This window comes from Choristoneura fumiferana, chromosome 13 (genome assembly GCF_025370935.1).
Source record: "Choristoneura fumiferana chromosome 13, NRCan_CFum_1, whole genome shotgun sequence".
Classification (NCBI taxonomy): Eukaryota; Metazoa; Arthropoda; class Insecta; order Lepidoptera; family Tortricidae; genus Choristoneura; species Choristoneura fumiferana.
Genome location: NC_133484.1, coordinates 7316489 through 7335659, shown reverse-complemented (window position 1 = coordinate 7335659; position 19171 = coordinate 7316489). Strand labels below are relative to the sequence as shown.

The following is a 19171-nucleotide window of genomic DNA, read 5'->3' as shown; positions in this document are numbered from 1 at the left end:
TACAAACATCAAACATTTTGCTTTACATTGCTTCTTCGAATAAACTTTAAAGTGTAATAAAAATTAAAAAAACTAAAAATTATTTTTTTAAATTCGCTGAACTAGTTGTTCATTTTGACGAGTATGATCTATGTTTTAATTATTTGCTCATATTACAGGCCACACCCGGTCAGTTCATCATTTTTTAATTAATTAGTTTATAATCCAATTTTTTTTAACATAATGCATGTCAGGTTACATAATTAAGACAAAGTCTAGACAAATGCACAATTAGTGGGCAAAAAATTCCTTAGTGTCATAAAAAACCCTTTCAATAAGCCAATTTTTGAGGGATGTTTTAAATTGGTTGCCCTATAATATTTTTAATTCTATGGGTAGTTTATTAAAAACTCGCATACCAGCAAAATTGTTATTTTTATTGTTAATTGGTATTTTTATTATTGGCATTGTATTTACAGATAAATTAAATTAAAGCACTTTAAATGCTCAAAGCTTAGTAAACAGTAGTAGAATCACGTGGAGCTAGCTTCACTGGAGCGACCGGTAGAAAGTAGCTTACCTCCTGTGCCACTCTTCATTCAACCATACTGAACAGGTTACAACTGGCTTTATGCGCACAAGCATACTTGGACGCAGCCTTCGAAGCCTACGGTTGCTACGGTTACAAGGGAGCGTGCACTCACACACGCTCACACCCGGTACACCAGTACTTACGCCTGACGCAGGTCAGCGCAGCGCATCATTTTTTTCTCACTGAACCGGTTCGTGTACCGAAGGGAATGACTCAGGCAGAGGTGTCTGGTAATGTCTGGTGATATAAATATGTAACGATCTCTTTCAATTTCACAAAATGTATCTAAATGAGACAAATGTCCCAGTTGAATGTGGCCTGACAGAGTCGAACTGCATGTTTGCATCTAAAGTTTCTTTATTGTACTCGCTTGATCTGGCCCGTTCTTTGTGTTAAGGATCGCTATATTCCACATTGTATATTTAAGTAGATAGAGGGCTTTGATTTATTGCAATGAAGAACACGTGTGTGGTTAGTTGTGAAGCGGTCGTCATTTGACAAGGGATGCCTCGACCTGCTATAGAAATTGTGCCCTTCGCAGTGTATCCTAAAATACACACACAACGAGAACCTTATTGAAGAGGGAATTTGCTATTGATGCCGGTTTTGGCAGAGTCGTATTGCTGCATGCTTGATTAGCGCGCTTTGTGTTTTCAATTTTGAGTATAAGATAGTTCAAATAGTGTATTTTGAGGCTTAATGTTGAAAATAAATGTTCGAAAATTGGTCGGTGATACTAGTACGATAGTTTAACATGACATTCATAATACCATAGAAGGATGGATAAGGATCGCAAGGATAAATCCCATGCTCCAAATCTATTCAAGTTTCGCAGTTACGACTATGTAGGTATACTAGATATAACATGCACATATAAATTACTAAATAAAAACCACAAAAACCATTAGATCTAGTATGTGAGAAATCACTTTTTAACACAATCGGTATATCTGTTAGAAACGTTGCATTTTAGTTTGCGAAAGTTGGCATTTTTAGTTGCGAAATTGGCATTGTATTGGTTTGACTTGTTATTGCTATTTTGTTTGGCAGTGTGTTGGTTTTCTAATAAAGTGTCTACTAAATATATCAGAGTAATTTAAATACCTGATCATTCAAGTGAATATTAAAAAAGACTAAAAATACGACTGCATGTAACTAAACAAATTGGTGGTACTCCGAGAGATAAGGGAAAGACAATATGTTTTCTACGTAACGTCAGTGATTCATGATCCCAGCCTATATACGTCCCACAGCAGGGCACTGGCCTCCACTCAGAACGAGAGGGCTTGGGCAGTAGTTCCCACGCGGGCTCAGTGCGGATTGGGAACTTCACACTCACCATTGAATTGCTTCGCAGGTTTGTTGTGCAGGCTTCCTCACGATGTTTTCCTTCACTGCAAAGCTCGTGGTAAATTTGAAATGTAATTCCGCACATGAATTTCGAAAAACTCACGACCCTCTGCTTGAGAGGCCATAGGTCAAACCACTAGGCCACCACGGCTTTTTTTCGTCAGTGATTGTAAGTGAAGTATTTCTAAGCTTCTATTCATTAACGCGATATGTTGAATCTGAAGATACATTAACTCTCTTCCCAGGTTGCCTCACGAAGAGGTTCATTCTACCCCACTGCCATTATTTAAATGAAGTAATTCACAAGAAACCAACTACTCCTACCTTAAAGGCCGGCAACGCACTTGTGACTCTTCTAGGTGTCCATGGGCGACGGTAATCGCTTACCATCAGGCGATCCGCCTGCTCGTTTTCCCCCTATACCATAAAAAAACTATTTAACACTATAAGAATAAGTAACCATTATACCCACCATACAGTCGATAAAAAAATGAATCAATCACCTCCTTTCATAGTCCCTTAACGTCTCACTTGATCCAAAAAAATGCAAAGCGAATACCTTTCCCAATTCCGTACAAACATTTCCAGCTCGGCCCCAGGCGTGAGACTGAACTTAACGGCCAGTCTACCGTGAGAGCCTCCGTGGTCGGACGTCTACGCTGCTACGACGTAGCGGCCTACGCCGTAGACGCGCTACGGGATACGTAATAGTCGCTAGACAATTGAATTTTAACTTAAACTGCTTTAAGTGGTCTAGATTTTTCTTTGGTTCGTGTGATAACTCGGTGAATTAAGTTTGTTGCATTACTTTTGATGGCCCTCAGACAGGTAAATAATAAGTTTTACAATTTTCACACTTTAAAGAATAAAGGAAGTATTCTTCAATGTACGTAGGTACATTATAATTTTACTCAAAACCCCACTACAAAACATGTCACTTTTGTCCTTTTTAAAATTAGGATTTTGCAATTTATTAATGAAACATTCATTGATATCAAGTAAAATAATTTGGTAATTTATTAAATACTATTAATTTTAAAGTAATATCGCTAACAATTTTAGATTTCGGATTAATTAAACTTTAATGCATATTCCAGACAGTGTTTTATCTTGGCACTGACCCAGGAACAAATAACATTTTTCAAAAGTTAGAACGTTAGTAACTGCGAACAAAAATAGTCCATTTTATAGTGTTACAAGATCGTTTCTCATAAAACATAACTTCTTGTAACCTGCCCTTTCACTTTCTGGAAATTACTTTAGTCTGTGACAAACTCGACTGACATAGAATAATTGAAAAAAAGTTTTTGCGAAAACATGTCAACTTCGTTTCATCATAATATAACATCTGTTTTTCTCGTTGCGGCATTCATAAATAAATTGAGTTTGCATGTACAGGTACATAGGTACGATAGGTGTTCTTAGCTTATTATTAAATAATAATTTTAAAAAGATTGTATAGTCGCGGTATATTATCATACGAATGTCGAAAAATGTTTTTCCATCTCTTAAACGTCTACGTTTTTCGATCTTGACTAATTTTCTTCTCATACCCCATATATGCCCAGAACTATTTTTAGTCTCCGATATCTTTCATTCGCTAAACGTGACAGATAAGCGTTTTCGTTTACAAATTCGCGGGTTTTTTGCACGGTTCAAAAACGACTCACTGGGCATAAAATATATGGGTTAACTTAAAGAAAAAAACTAAATAATGATTCATGTGTTACGTTGTGGAGGTCCATATTAATAAACGACACTATTCTGACCTTGCTTTTACGCTAGTAAAAAACTGACGCGTTAAAGGTTAATTGCACAGAAGCAAGTTAAGAATGTTGTAGTTCATTAATGTGCACTATTTGTAACTATTTCATAAAAAATCTTGCAAGTCTAATTTTACCAAAGATTATGGAAATGCAAGCAATGTAAATAAAAAAAAATGACAGAAAAAAGTTCAAGTCAAAAATGAAATTAGTAGGAACCAATATTTTTGATAGATTTCATGTCAGTAAACATAATACTATAAACCTAGCTTAGGTTAAACCAGTGGGTTAAACAGTATTTTTACGAGCCTTTCAAACTAAAGCAGCTGAAATATGCTCAATTAAATAATGTTAGGGATACTCGTATCTCTAATCCCTATCTATTATCTACCCGCGGTCCCTTTAGTTCTCATATACAAAAGGGTTAAAACTAAGATTAGTTACGAGTACAAAATATTATGTGATAAAACCAGACTATTGTTTGACCTTTTCAGGGTTCCGTATTAAAAGAGGAAAAAAGGAACCCCTATAGAATCACTTGCTTGTCCATCTATCTGTCAAGAGCTATTAAACACGCTTATAATTAGCTTCACCTGGAGCTATGTGTTTATACATAATGTCCCACGGCTGTACCACATGACGGAAACGTACCTCAAACATTGTAGATAGAAAACTTTACTGAAAGAAGACTTTAATTCGATTTGATTTTTGCTTTTGATAACAACATACCTATATGGTATTATCTAGGTGATTAAAAATTAATAATAGTTCTACGATTTTAAGATAAAAACTAGCTGGAAAAATATGCAAGTTGAAGTGACAATGGTCGGGCCATATCGCTCGAAGAACAGATAACCGTTGGGGGAGAAAAGTTCTCGAGTGGCGGCCACGAACCGGAAGACGAGGCGTTGGCAGGCCTCCTACCAGGTGGACTGACGACATCGTGAAAGTTGCGGGAAACCGGTGGATGCAAGTGGCGAGTTGTCGATCATTGTGGCGGTCTAAGGGGGAGACCTTTGTTCAGCAGTGGACGTCTTCCGGCTGATGATGATGATGATGATGAAGATAAAAACTATTACAGTTCAGTAGGCTTTAGAAGAAAACGAGTAATTATACGAACATAAGTTGTTATCGAATTTCAACGCATTTATAGAACCGTAGCTACGCGGGGCCCGATACCCACTTGACTGATTGACTAAGACTCCTTTAACACATATATCGGCAGAGACGTCGGATTTTCAAAAACAGCCAAGAGTGCAGCTCTGGTTACAGGGCTACGGCACATGCTGAGCTGAGTCCTTTTGGCATCACACTACAGCACAATATCTCTTATTTTTCTCTCTTCTCCTATTTATGTTTTTACTGTGTTTTTGTTGTGATGTAGTGTGTTTTTCTTGTCAATAAATGTTGTGAATTTGAGTTTGAGTTTGAGTGAACTGGATCCATAGGCTGAGTATTTCTTGTTTTAAAAACAAACAAAGCAACCGGTTAAGCATGTGTCGGGTCAAAATATGAAGTCATTTGGGTCACTTTTACTATTTTTTTTTAAATTTATTCTTCAGTATTTTTTAATGTCTTCTTAATCTTACTATTACTGTGTGTGTGTGTGTGTGTTGTGTGTGTGTGTGTGTGTGTATATGTCATGTTTTTAACCTTTTGATGTAAAACGGTAAGACGGGATTTGCATTAAATTTCTGAATTAACCCGTTGGCTACTTTTTAACCCAACATGCCCACAAAATAGAATAAAATAACGCTATTCCAATCATTAAAAGAGTCTCAATTATAAATACGGGGTTTTTAACGCTATAAATTAGGATAAAGATATCTTATATATGAGGCTTCGAAAAATCCTCGACTTTCAATTGTAATGCCACATTTAATGCTTAAAGTAAGCAAACCCACGGGTAAAAGCTAGTAAAGAACAAATGCTCAAAACCATCTACACACGAAAAGTCAAAACGCATAAATAATACCGGTCTTTAAACTCAACCCTTTAATACCGACAGCATTATAAGCATTTTTTATATCGTATTCAATTTTTTCGTATAACAGCGGTTAAATCCACTCGGAATATACGAGTCATGGAATTAGACGCAGCCTGCAACATTATTAATGAATTTCCGATATTGCTTCCTACGAATTTAATATCCCTCTCCTGAAATTTTGGGCGATCGTATCTCGCGGGCATATTACTTGGGGATTTTTCCTGACGGGTTTTTTCGTGTTTTTTGGTTGTTGCAAGGTTTTCGATCGTTGGATGAGGGCTATTGAGTTTATCAGGCATTTTACGTAAATATTTTTTCTGATGTAAATGTCACTTTTTGTTTAACCCGTCGAGCGTCCTATGCGCACATCTGTGCACATAACGGTGTTTTGACCACAGCGCCACAGAATAACAAGTTTTCCCTATAGTAGGCCGACGCCTTTGGAGTTGAGCGATACCGCAGCCTGTGTAGGTATTTATGCAAGTAAGGAAGGGTTGTCACAAACTTTAAATTTGGAAGGTAGATGTCTTTTAAGAATCGGTACATATTGGTTTTGCGAAATGATATGAAACAAAATGAATTAGGGGTGGCATACTTACTAGGGGTAAGAAGTATCAAAATTATAATTTTATGAAATAAAAAAACTTTTTTTTCGCCAAAATATACTTTCATAGATTGGTAACCGGCAAATACTTTCGGTTTCTAGACTTAACGGACTTAAAGTTCCTGTTATTGAATTTAATTACATAAAAAATATATAAGTATAATTATAAAAATAGATGAAATCTTAGTTCCTTATTTATGCGAGATGATGATTTGCACGCACTCACAGTACATGTCGTATGCACCATAATAAATTTTATTATAAATTTAAATGTTAAAAAAAGCGATAACCCTAGAAGACTTGTCCCAAGCTACTAAGAACGGCGAAGTATGCAGCTGGGGCTCCTCCCACCCGCGTCTCACCCCTCACGCCCCGCACGATTGCTCTGTCTAGACGTCTCCGTCGGATTACTGTAGGGATACTTGATATACTGTGACAGCGCCCTGTGTGTCTCAAGAAGGTCTCAAAAAAAATTGAGTCGAGCAAATTGTTGAGCGCTATGGCCACATACATTTTTCAGAGCCTGGCGCTCCACGGATTTAGCATATTTTAACCGAAAAGTCAATAAATTATATACGTTCAATTGCTTTGGTTTTTGTTTTTTTTTCATAATGCTTACATTTAGGTCAAAATTTTCTCATTATAGTTGGAGGTCTCAACCTCTATAGTGACAACGACGGATAACTCCATTTTAGTTACAAGAATAATGCATATTACCAATTTCAATTAAAATGCAAAAGAATATAAATAATTACTTCGGTTAAGTATAAAAAGTGCTGTTTGTAACATGTTATTTTTTAAATATGCTTTATCACGGCAAAGCACTCGGATGGAGTGAAAAACAGAAAAATATTTGTTATTCCATTTTATTAGCCGTAATCTGAATATGGAGATTGGTTTACGTAAAAACTTTGGCCGATCACTTAACTTATTTGAGTCACGCGTAACACCAGAAGTTGGCGGCCTAATATGTGGGCCGGCAATAACAATTTTATCATAAATGATGTGCAAAAAGTTTGTTTTACCTTTTCTACAAAGTTTGAGGCGTGTTCTGTTTTATGTCCGTCATAATATTTGATGTGTTTTGCACGCACACACGCACACGTATCAGTGTATCAAGGAGTCAGTAGGTATGCATATGTATGACCCTAGAAGAATAATTTTACTTTGATAATTAGAATACATGAGAAATCGTGGCGCGGGAGGCTAAGGGCGACTTCCCATTAGTCCTAATTTGACACTTTTTTTACTTGTTGTCATTGAGAGAAAGACACCCACACACACCCAACCACACCACCCCCCCACACACACACACACACACACACAGAGACACTTTCTTTGTGTAATGTCACGAAATAATGATTTATTCAGAATAATTGCGGTACAATTAAAAAAATACATATTTATACTTTTGATAAAATCTACGTAACACGTGTGCGCCTGAACTAAGGTTACTAAGTGAACCCTGTATCTCAGGCTAACGAGCATATTTAAAAACTAAAATAATCACATTGGGTAAATATGTAAACAATGTACACGTATATGGGACTTGTTAGATTAGCAAATTTAAGTACTAGAAATCCAAACAATTAAAATTAGCAAACCAAAATATGCAAAATAAATTAATATTTAATAATACTTAATATTTACTAGGTAATGGTATATGCCTATAACTGCGTGTCAGTGGAATTTTTACTAGGTCAAAGACTCTAAGTCTACTAAAATTGCTGTTTAAGATGTATTTCGTTACATTTACCTAGTTTAGTTACTTATTTGCTTTATTTAGATATTGTGTGTGTTTCTTAGAGAAAGTTTTTTTTATAATTCAGGTTTAGGACATTATTGCAGTTCATGATGAATATATAAAAACATAATTTGAGTAAGTACCTATAAATAATGTTAAGTTAAAGTTGAATTAATACAGAAAAAAAACAAAAACGAATAAATAAGGACAGGAAAACCCTGGTGCTCTTAGGCATCTTCATAATCAATGGAATTGATATATCGTTTTTCAGCCGATATTTTTACGCGGCAGTCCGCAGCACCTGTACTTACTATGACTACAAGGTTTCTTATAGTGCATGCAGTTCAATAAATCTAATGATTTCCTTCTTTTTTGTTTTTTCTTTAAACGTATTTAAATAGATGCTTAACTAATATTAACACTAAACAGGTAATGTCAAGGAACCTCACGCGTATGATTGATTTTTCATAAAGTTGCGTGCTTATCGCGAATCTCGTTCTATGATCGACTACCTTTACTAGGTTTTTAAGGAATCAAAAGTTCATGGTCAAATTAAGGCTGAATGGCCGCCAAATTAATCGACGAACTCTTATTTAAATAAATCGATCTTAGCTGGCTGGAATAATTTATTGCGTGTCAAATTTGTTGCTTTGTGAAAAGCTAAATAGTGTTCTTATTCATAAACGCTTGTTCTGCTTGTAAGTGACATAATATAATATTGTTTATGTGTGTTACTTTAAAATTTTCTTTTGTCAGAGAAAGATTTGTCATATAAAAGTTGTCAATGTGTTACAGGTCTATAACTTTTGAGTAAATAAGCTTTTCATATTTTTTATGTCTTGGAGATATTTAAATAAAAATACATGCCACTTCTGAGATCCACACACAAACCCACAAATATTTAATATAAAGGATTATAAATCCTATAGTATTCATGGTAATGTACCGTAAAGGTGAGTAACATAAGTTTTAGGGTATAACTTTGACCATTCAAAAATGATATTTAAGTACAGTTTGTTAAGCCATGGATATTGAGTGGAACTAACAATAAACCGTATTTCATTATCACCATCATCATATCAGCTGTAAAACGTCCACTGTTGGACAAAGGTCTCCACCATAGACCTCCAGTTGCCTCGGTTCGAAGCGGCTGGAATTCACCGTGAACCCGCGACTTTAACCAGGTCATCCGTCCATCTCATTAGTGAACGTCCCACGCTGCGTTTGCCGATCCGCGGTCTCCAATCGAGAATCTTTCGGCCCGAACGACCATCTGTTCTCCGTGCTATATGGCCTGCCCATAGCCACTTCATCGAGCTATGTCTATGATGAAGTTATGTCAGTGACCCTTGCTCTTCTACATATCTCCTCATTTCTTAAACCGTATTTCTGTTAAAGGCTGACCAGCATTATAAAAAACCTCGTCATATTGCGGAAAACCAATATAACTAATTTCTTGCACTGGTAACACTAAATTCAAATGTCATCTGTCTATTGCTGTCAAAGTTTAAAGTTTTTTCCGCGTGGTATTTTAAAGTGTTATTTTGTGTTTTTGTTGAAATGCCGAAGATTATCCATAGCCTTGGAAGGAAAATAATGCACAATGTATAAAAGTATTCGTCATAGAAAAAATCTGAGAGATTAGAGAATGTTCCTTTATATAACATCAACGACACCGTTGTCAATATGACTGGCAGGTATCGTATAGTAAGTGTACAGAATGTTGCAATATAAAACGTAGAAGTGCTGCTCTATCGTCAGGTTTTTTATATTCCTGGTCAGCCTTTAATAAAAGTGTAAAACGGAATATAATAAGAAAAATTTTTTTTTGTAGGCAAAGTTACCCTGCGAAATTTAATGTAACCCGAATTTACAGTATTAATCATAATGACTATTAGGTAGGTATACGAGTATTCATATTATCCCGTCCTACACTAAGCTACTATATAGTATTAAATTTCTAATAGTGTATGCATTTTATCAAACTAATGGAATTTACTAAATCCAAAGTTTGAAATGGTTAATTGTTCAATTTAATTGCCAATGGAGGCGAATTTGTAGCTAATTTAATTACTAGAGAAATAACCGGCGACCATTAAATTTCGTTTCTGAATGTAACTACGGGCTATTCATATTTTTTTATTAAAAACTTGTTCCACTTGCACTCCGCTTTGGTAGTTGATTAAGTTCATTCATTTGGTAGTTTTAAAAATAAAAAATCATTCAGTACCTCCTACATTAAAAAGATAACAAAATATAATAATAATAACTTCAGCAAACTTATTTGTACCGACTGATTTGTTGTTTACTGATCACTGTTTTTTTTGCAACAAAATATTAAAAAGTACCTAAATCGTTATTATTACTTTTAATGCAAAAATACAAAGCTCTTCATTGAACGACAAATTATATTAATACAATGAGTTAACATAAGGCGGCCTTAATCTTTCAGCCTTTCTAATTTTTAATCTTACTGAAAATCTTCATAATTGTATCTTTAAAACACACACCTTTTAGCACCCTAAGTAAAACATTTTCAAAAATAAGTTCCTTTACCGTGTTACAATTATAAAGAAAACTTTGAGGGAAAAATCAAGCCCTTTAGGGCAAAGAAGGGCAAAGGCTGAGCGTTTGTTTGATGTTATAATCAATCAGGCAAGGCATTTCTTACATAGATGAACTAACTATCCAGGATGATTACCATTCCGGGTGTGGCCTGTAATATGAGCAAACAATTAAAATATAGATCATTCTCAAACTGAACAACATTAGTTCAGCGACTTTTAAAAATTATAAGTTTTTTAATTTTTATTACACTTAAGTTTATTCGAAGAAGCAATGTAAAACGAAATGCTTCATGTTTGTAGCGTGTTCTAGGATGGCGTACATTGATAGCAGTATTTAATTTGTATGAAAGAAGGAAAAATTTAAAGACTCCATTATTTTTAAAAGTCGCTGTCGTTGTTCAGTTTGACGAGGACGATCTATGTTACTTTTAATTGTCATTAACCATGCATGACAATCATAACTATTTAACCAAAACCTTGAATTGCAGAGTGACCATGTACGTAGTAAAAATTTAGTTTAATAATTTTTGCTTTAAACATTGAAAAAATAACGTTAATCTCACTAATACTTGTCCGATATGGTAGCTTTTTACTAACTGAATTCCGTAGGGTAAGTCGTATTTAAGACTGTTTCACTACTTTAAAGTTTCAGAGCATGTTTTTCTGCGTGAATGTTTACACCAATTAAAAAATGCTTAGTACCAAAAGAACTGTTATCCTCCTAGTGTATACGCTCCAGTTCAGCCAGTTTAAAACCCCAACTTTACCTAGTACGTAAATCCTCGGTGGCCGCACTAACTTTGCTGGCGTAAATGTCGTCACATGAGAAGCCGTACTAAGCAGGGCTCACGGTCGACCGAGTTTAGAGCAGTAGCCGCTTTGTAATCAAGTAATGGTACGTTAAAAATAAGACTATTGACTGTACTCTTCTTATTTCTTATTACTTTCATGCTACATATACATAACTAGACTCTTCTAACAGTGTGTGTTGCCAGTAATGACCTATGGCTCTGAAACGTGGTCCTTGACTTTTGGCCTCTTAGAGACGCTCAGAGCCAAGGAAAAAGGAACTGGCGTTGCAGTCGTGTGTATGTTTACAAGAACCATTTCGAGCTATTTTTGACCCCTTGTGAAGGGGTCAACTCAAAACCGATTTATTGAAAATTTCAGCATTTTCTACACAAATCTTGTCACCTATTATAGATCTCAATTCTTTTGTCGATGCAGTCAAGAACGACGCATATTCTTAAATATAAAACTTGGCTCTCATTTATGGCGTTTTAAACTTTCGTGATTTCGTGGTTTTTTCGCGAGTCTCATCTATGGTTTTGATGGGATTGGGTTAACAAAATTTTATTTGATAAATATACAAACAAATATTGCACTTCCGAAACCTGTAAAATAGAATGTCTAAGATCGAAAAATGCACTATGCTTCCATTATAACTCCACGGAAATAAATGCAATCCTTAACGTAGCATAGGCTTGCGCTTGCCAAAAGTGATTACATTTGTGTCTTCCTTGTCACAGTTTTCCATTTTTAGGGTTCCGTAGTCAACTAGGAACCCTTATAGTGTCGCCATGTCTGTTCGTCTGTCTGTCTGTCCGTCCGTAGCTAAGCTCAGAGACCGTGAATACTAGAAACCTGTAATTTGACATGAATATACATATCAGTTACGCCGAGAAAGTGGTAAAATAAAAAATAAAAACATTTTTTTTGGTGAGGTTACCTCCCATAGACGTAGTGAGGGTCATTTTTTTTCTCGACTAAACCGTTAGTGTGTGATATCGTTGGATAGGTCTTTTAAAACCATTTGAGGATCGCTGAGACGATTTTTCGATTCAGTAATCTGTTTGCGAAATATTCATCATTAAAGTGCAAACTTTCATTAAATTCGAGCGTTGTTGACGACAGACCGAGAGCCGAATGTTTAGAGAACCTGACTGCAAAGCTTGAGGTCCAATGTTCAATAACCGGTCGGGGCAGATATTTGCATAAAAAAATCTAATGTTTGTTTGACGACTTATTAACAAAAACTACTCTACTAGGTATTAATCAACTTTAGCGTTCTGCTTTAAAAACTACGATACGTTTAAAATAATAAGTTACTACCAACTGTTGACTGCGCGGGCGTAAAATTATTTTAAATAAATATTTTAAATAGGTTTAATTTAAATTGCGAAGACACTCAGCGCAGAACTAAAGAAAAGGTGAAAAACATAAGTAAATGACCTTTTGTATGTAGTAGTAACGTGTTCATATAAACAAATTGACGTTCCAAATTTGAAAAACGACTTAAGCTCCATATTAATTCTGTGCACTATTACATACAACAAGTCATTTACTGAAGTTTTTCACTTATTCTGTGATAGAAGATTTTTCAGCCATTAGTATTATGAGTGGCCAGTAGTATTAAATGTGGCAGGAAAGTTTTTTTTTATATGATAAGGGGCAAACGAACAGACAACAACAACTTGACTGGACTAAAAAAACTGAGATTTTATACACACTTGAGTCTTACACAGCCATGCTTCTAGATGTCCTACATCCCAAGTGCAAAGTAAGAATAAGCGGAGCAGTTTGTCTGTAACTATGTAAGTTGGGAAGACTATTTGTCACGGGACTTCTCTAAACTTTAGCTGTTTTCTTGCTCTTCGTGTAGCCAGTATGACAATACAAATGACAACCATATAAATTCTGATAAACGACATGAGACTGAAACTTGTGAAAACAAGAACAAGAAACTGTTTTGAAGTAAAATGAGAATTAGATTTTAAACGTAGCTTGCAAAAGGCTAAGGAAAGTATCTAGTTGAATCTTGTGCATTGTTGATATAATTCGGTATTCAAGAATATTTTTTTAGGGTTCCCTACCCTTAGCTTAGGGTGACAAGTTAAACGCTAATACTGTCGCTTCGCTCTCCTTCTGTATGTCTGTCACAAGGCTGTAGAACTGTCTTAGATAGACAGCTGAAATTTCCTTTCCATTTCTATTGCTGCTGCGACATATTATGATAATAAGAGTAAAAAAAAATACTTACAAGGGACATAATATTTTTAACTTTATTTACACAGTTGAATTTTTCCTAAGAAAGACTCATGTGTGATCGGTTTTTAGGGTTCCGTAGTCAACTAGTAACTCTTATAGTTTCGCCATGTCTGTCCGTCTGTCTGTCTGTCCACGGGTAACCTCAGAGACCGTTAGTACTAAAAAGCTGTCATTTGACATGAATATCAGTCACGCCGACAAAGTGGTACAACAAAAAAAAGTAAAAAAAAAATTGTAGGGTACCTCCCATAGACGTAAAGTGGGGGTGATTTTTTTTTCTCGGTTAACGCTTTATTGTGGGGTATCGTTGGATAGGTCTTTTAAAACCACTGGGGGATTGCTAAGACACTTTTTCTATTCAGTGATATATTTGCGAAATATTCAACTTTAAAGTTCAAATTTTTCATTGAAATTGAGCGTCCCCCCCCCCTCTCTAAAATCTAAACTGTTGGGTGGAAAAATTTGAAATTCAGAATGGTAGTAAATATAATTATCAAATTTACAAGGAAAATTATAGCGGCTAAGATTGCTCGAGAATTATTAGTAGTTTAAGAGTAAATAGCAGCCTAAGGTATAAAATATACCTAAACGTGGAAGATTCAGTACACAATACGAAATCCTTAGAAAAATATTATTTGATTTTGAACCCTATCCTGGGCGTTTACGACACGCTCTTGTCCGATTTTTTATTATTTGGTGATAAGTACGCAAAGAAAGAACGAACAATTTTATTTTGCCAAAACATGACACAGTGTTACAAGCAAGTGTCAAAACAATGTCAACTCTGACATGGAGATAAAATATTATTAGATGAGAGTAGAAACATTCGATCTGTTATAATACATTTGAAATTCATAAATATTAATAAAGGTTATTGTTTCTTTCCAAATAAATATGAAGATAGGCTGTTTGTGCCAGTTTTACGAGTTTCTGAATGTTTTGCATATTGTGCGGGTTACGTTTTTAAATTGTGAAAACGAAAGAAAGTTTACGACAAAAAAGAATATAAATGACCTAAATGAGGGCGCCAGTTTCCTCTTAACTGTCACATTATTGACATAAATTGCTTAAATACACACACACACACACACACACATACTCACAAACTTTAACATTTATAAAATGAGTAGGCAGTAGGATTTCAGTTTCTTTTCAATCCCCTTTCTACTGTTGTATGTTAACTTTACAACTTAAGTAAAAGTTTCCGAGCGAGTCATGATTTTACTGTTTCGTATGTGTGCTAGTAGTGGCTTCGATATTACAAATATTACTTATTGTTAATCTCGGCTTCGATCCCAATACCCTCGAGCTATTTATCGTCCATATTTGTGTTATATCTCATTACTCCCGGTATAAGAATGAGCCCAAGTTAATTGTGGTGATATATTTTTAATAATTCTATTTCGTTACAGATGTGATATATGGCAAATGGGCTGCAATAATATGAAGGTAAGAATAATACATTTTGTTCTTTTGAATACTAATAAGCGATTAAGTATGTTTTTTGTAACTTCAGACCTACATATAAAGTTAAACAAGGTGTTTTAAAACTGAACTGAGTGAGGCGATGAACTGATATTCAGCAGAAGTTTGAGCAACTATACTTCTACGATTCCTTACCGGTACATTTTAGTTTAATACAAAGTCATACCGTTAAATATCTAATGTATAATGTTGCTCAGTAGAAAAAAAACCTATTTGTCGACTTCTGATCTGAATGACATTAGCAAACTAGGTTAATTGTAAACATTTTGGTATGATCGAATATATTAATTACATTTAAATATTGCGCAGAGTTAATGACGCTCATTAAACATAAAGATAAACATGTAACTCTAATTTAAATTGTCTTCTTTCTTACAGTAAATGGTAGACAATAATTCACAAAACTGTAAGCCGTCTGGAGTCTGCGCAATTGTCTGAGGACAAGCCGAAATGACAATAATGTAACAAGTTTATTCCGAGGAATAAATGAGGGCAATTCACAAAGTGAAACGTTAAGGTGTGTGCTGATTGGGAAACTAATTTTGGTAGAACAAAATTACATGATCCTTTAAGATAGGAAGCTACATAGACAAAATCTGTTCGTGTTGATTAAAAGGCTAATGCATAATTTTCGGAGTAAGAAGATTGTGTAGTCGATACAATTCTTAAAACTTTCGATGTGTGACATCTTTATCTTTTTTCAAGGCTTCAAAGTTTAATAATGCAAAGTTAAATATTATTTCTTTTTACTAAAAAACACGTTCAAACTGAAATGAGAAGGTGAAACCTTTTCCCAGCTAAAAGTCAAGCGAGCGCACGAAAAGCTGGGATGAAATCGTAATTAAAAAGTGTTACAGTCTTATCTTTAAATTAGTTTACTTGTGATGCAAGATATTTAGTGTAACTTGCATTTATATAAATTAATATACTTAGTGGGCGCCATAGCAAATGAACTGAATATCACATCGGTTTTTTTTTTACATAGCATCAGTACTATAAATGCAATGCAATAGTTGTGTAAGTTTCTCTCAGTCCAGGTTGCCTTACGAACATAGCTATTTTTGTAATATAAGCAATGTTAAAATGCATTCTAAGATGAGGTCAAATTTTCCACGAGTCGTAACTAACAATTCAATGTATAACTTTGTAACATTGGCTACTCGTAGGCTAAGCCATTGTGATGGATTACAAATAGAAGTGGATTGGTATTATTCCTCATCAATGACACAAAATGGCGGCTATACACTAGTAATGAATGAAAAAGTTTTCCAATACGAACGCGACTTTATAGCAGAATTTTCAGGAAGGTAAAATGCGTGAGTCGCTCCAGTGTTTTGAATTACTCAGACCTGCCCATTAGAGGCCATTGTAAGGACTTTAGTTAAATAGTCGACAGCTTGTTTACGGCAAACAGGTCAAGCGGCGTAATCACCTTTTCCTCGCTTTCCTTGTTCCACGAAATAAGTTTTGCTATAAAAATCATAAGAATTGTTGACTGTACTTTTGATAACTGCACGTAGTAGCTTTGTTATTCTAATTTTAAGTTGGTACCAAATTTAAAGCCAGTCCGATTTCTAGAAGAGGTTGAAATTCAAACTTACAAGATCAATAAACTAAAAAAAATCTATGTCATCAACATATTGTTTTTGAGCAAAACAACGATGTGATCTTGTATGCACTTAAAAGGCACATTACGAAAGACGTAAATAGAAGAGCTATCAGTACCTTTTGCCGTGAAATAAAATGTGACGTATTTTTTTTTGAATAAGCAAGTTGCTAGATTTAATGAATACACAAATACTTTGTTGGCAAATAAAATAAAAACATACGCTTAAACGAGCAATCTCTTTGTACTTATATATTTTGAGAATCTCGGATACGATATGACTCCAATGATGTCGATTAAATTTCCTATGTGGTTATTTAGGGTTGAACAATCGCTCTAGCTTGGTATTGTCTCTAAGATAGGAAAAGACTTCCTTCGAGTTTTAGCCTGAGCGAAGCTCTGCCCAGATTGTGATCGTGTCGTAGACATTCTCATGTTATTCTTGTAAGATTTAAGTTGTGCTGTTGTTAACAATGTCTAATTGTACCTAACTATATAAATAAATACTAAGATAAAAACATTAATAAATTGAATTGATAATCTACTCGAAATAATTAGAACCCAATATTTGCCTACAGTCCAACTTAACACGTTTGAAGCTTAAAACTTGCGAACAAGTGAGAAACGTACATACCTGTAAAAAAAGAACATAAACAAACACTTTCTCAATTTAATATTGAAGAAATGAAAACATTACCGAAATGCGTATTTTAAAACTCAAAATTCGATGGAACTGACAGGAATAAACCGTCGACTTTTAAACGTTATTATAAATCGGAATAATTTAGTACAGCGATTAAGGGTGATGAATCTGAAATGATTAGTTGCCTGGCAAAGATATTTCAGTTTATTTTAGATGGAGCAATCAAGAAAATTATATTTCGGTATAAATTTTGATTTCCTGGGAATTGGATGGCTTATGGATGGATATTGGATTAGGAGCATAGTTTTGGATTTATGGCATGATACTTATGCTGAAAGTGTTAATAAACTTACTATTATAGTGCTTTAATATACCTGAATCAATAACATACCGTAAAATGAGAGAAAAAAATGAGGCTCTAAGAAATCTGGCAACGGTATACATACCTGCATTGCGATAATGTCAATATTTATATTTTTTTTGCTAAAAAACACACGCCTATTTCGTTTCTAATATTTCTTAAATTCTTAGGTATTTAAATAAAGATAAACGTTCGCGTCTCTACTCAGACACTTAATTAACGATCAACATTACTTTGAAGTATATATTAAGTCGAAACCATTTTCTTAAAATTTATTATCATCTTCAGGAAACTAACGCCCGCTCGGAATATTAAACTTTGTCTTAAATTACTAATAGCCGCTTCTGTCAGACTTTATAGAAATCATAATTACGGTTTAATACCGGATACAAAATAATTAAACGTTGACATTTAATCAAACAACTGAAGTTCAAAAAACAGAGTATTAAACTCGAACCTTCTTATTCTTAGAAGTTATAAACCTGTATAAGGATAAATTATGTTTTGTCAGTCTTATACAAGCAAATGTCTAAGTGGCAAGCTTATGAGTAAGATGGTATTATAATATTAAAAGTACCTGACTGTACTTTAATCAATAATTTCTTACTAACACCCGCTATATCGTTGAAAAGTAAGTGTCGCTTGGGCATATCAATCAATTACACGTTTTGATGGTTGAAATTGATATTTTGAAAAATAAGGGCAGCGAATTTAATACACTTAAAAATTTCTCTTAACTACGCCACACTATCGCCCCTTTAGTTTCAAATGCCAACAAATCTCTGGGATCAAATACACATTTAACTTCTATCCGGCGTTAACTTTATTCGCGAACTTCCGACCACTTTATCGCAGAGTAATTGTAACAATAGGAGTTGGGAACTAACAAATGAGCATTGGGCGGAGTTAAATGACGGGGAAACCCATGGTAAATCCAGGTCTCTTGTTATGCTAATCCTGGCCCGGATAAGACGAACGTGGGTTTTTAGCTGAATAGTGCTTTGGAAATGTAAAACTGGGTGCAACCTGTACGTGGAGTACCTACATAGACGTATAGATACTAGTTCTTCTCGCGAATATATTTTATTTACTTGTAAAGCGTAAAGATAGCTACAGGATGTCGTGCACAATGGCTTTGGAAAAAGTAAAGCAACAATCCAGAATGATTAGCGCACAACATGGAATGTTGATGGGCATTTTCTATTCCTGGAGCGTAGGTTTATCTTTCCTGATTTTTTTCAATGTATTGTTATGTAGTTACGGTATATCTAACAAAACTAAAATTTAGTACCTAACGGAAAACCGTAAATATACCGTATTTACATATAAAGCGAGAAGTAACAAATCCGTTTTGTTCTGTTTAATGCACTTTTAAAATACTTAGTACTAAAACAATTTTTTAACAAATACTCACTTTATAACATTTTTTATTTGCTCTGCCT

The 19171-nt window shown here is 34.6% G+C and overlaps 1 protein-coding gene across 1 annotated transcript in view; it reads left to right on the top strand.

Moving 5' to 3' along the window:
* The first annotated feature begins 2557 nt into the window (after positions 1-2557).
* The window catches only part of LOC141434472 (suppressor of lurcher protein 1-like), a 105069-nt gene continuing 88455 nt past the window's right edge, over positions 2558-19171 (top strand). Inside the window, exons 1-2 of the mRNA XM_074096892.1 lie at positions 2558-2749; positions 15047-15083. Of these exons, the coding sequence (XP_073952993.1) occupies positions 15063-15083 (21 nt within the window). The 5' untranslated portion in view covers positions 2558-2749; positions 15047-15062. The remainder of the gene's footprint in view (positions 2750-15046; positions 15084-19171) is intronic.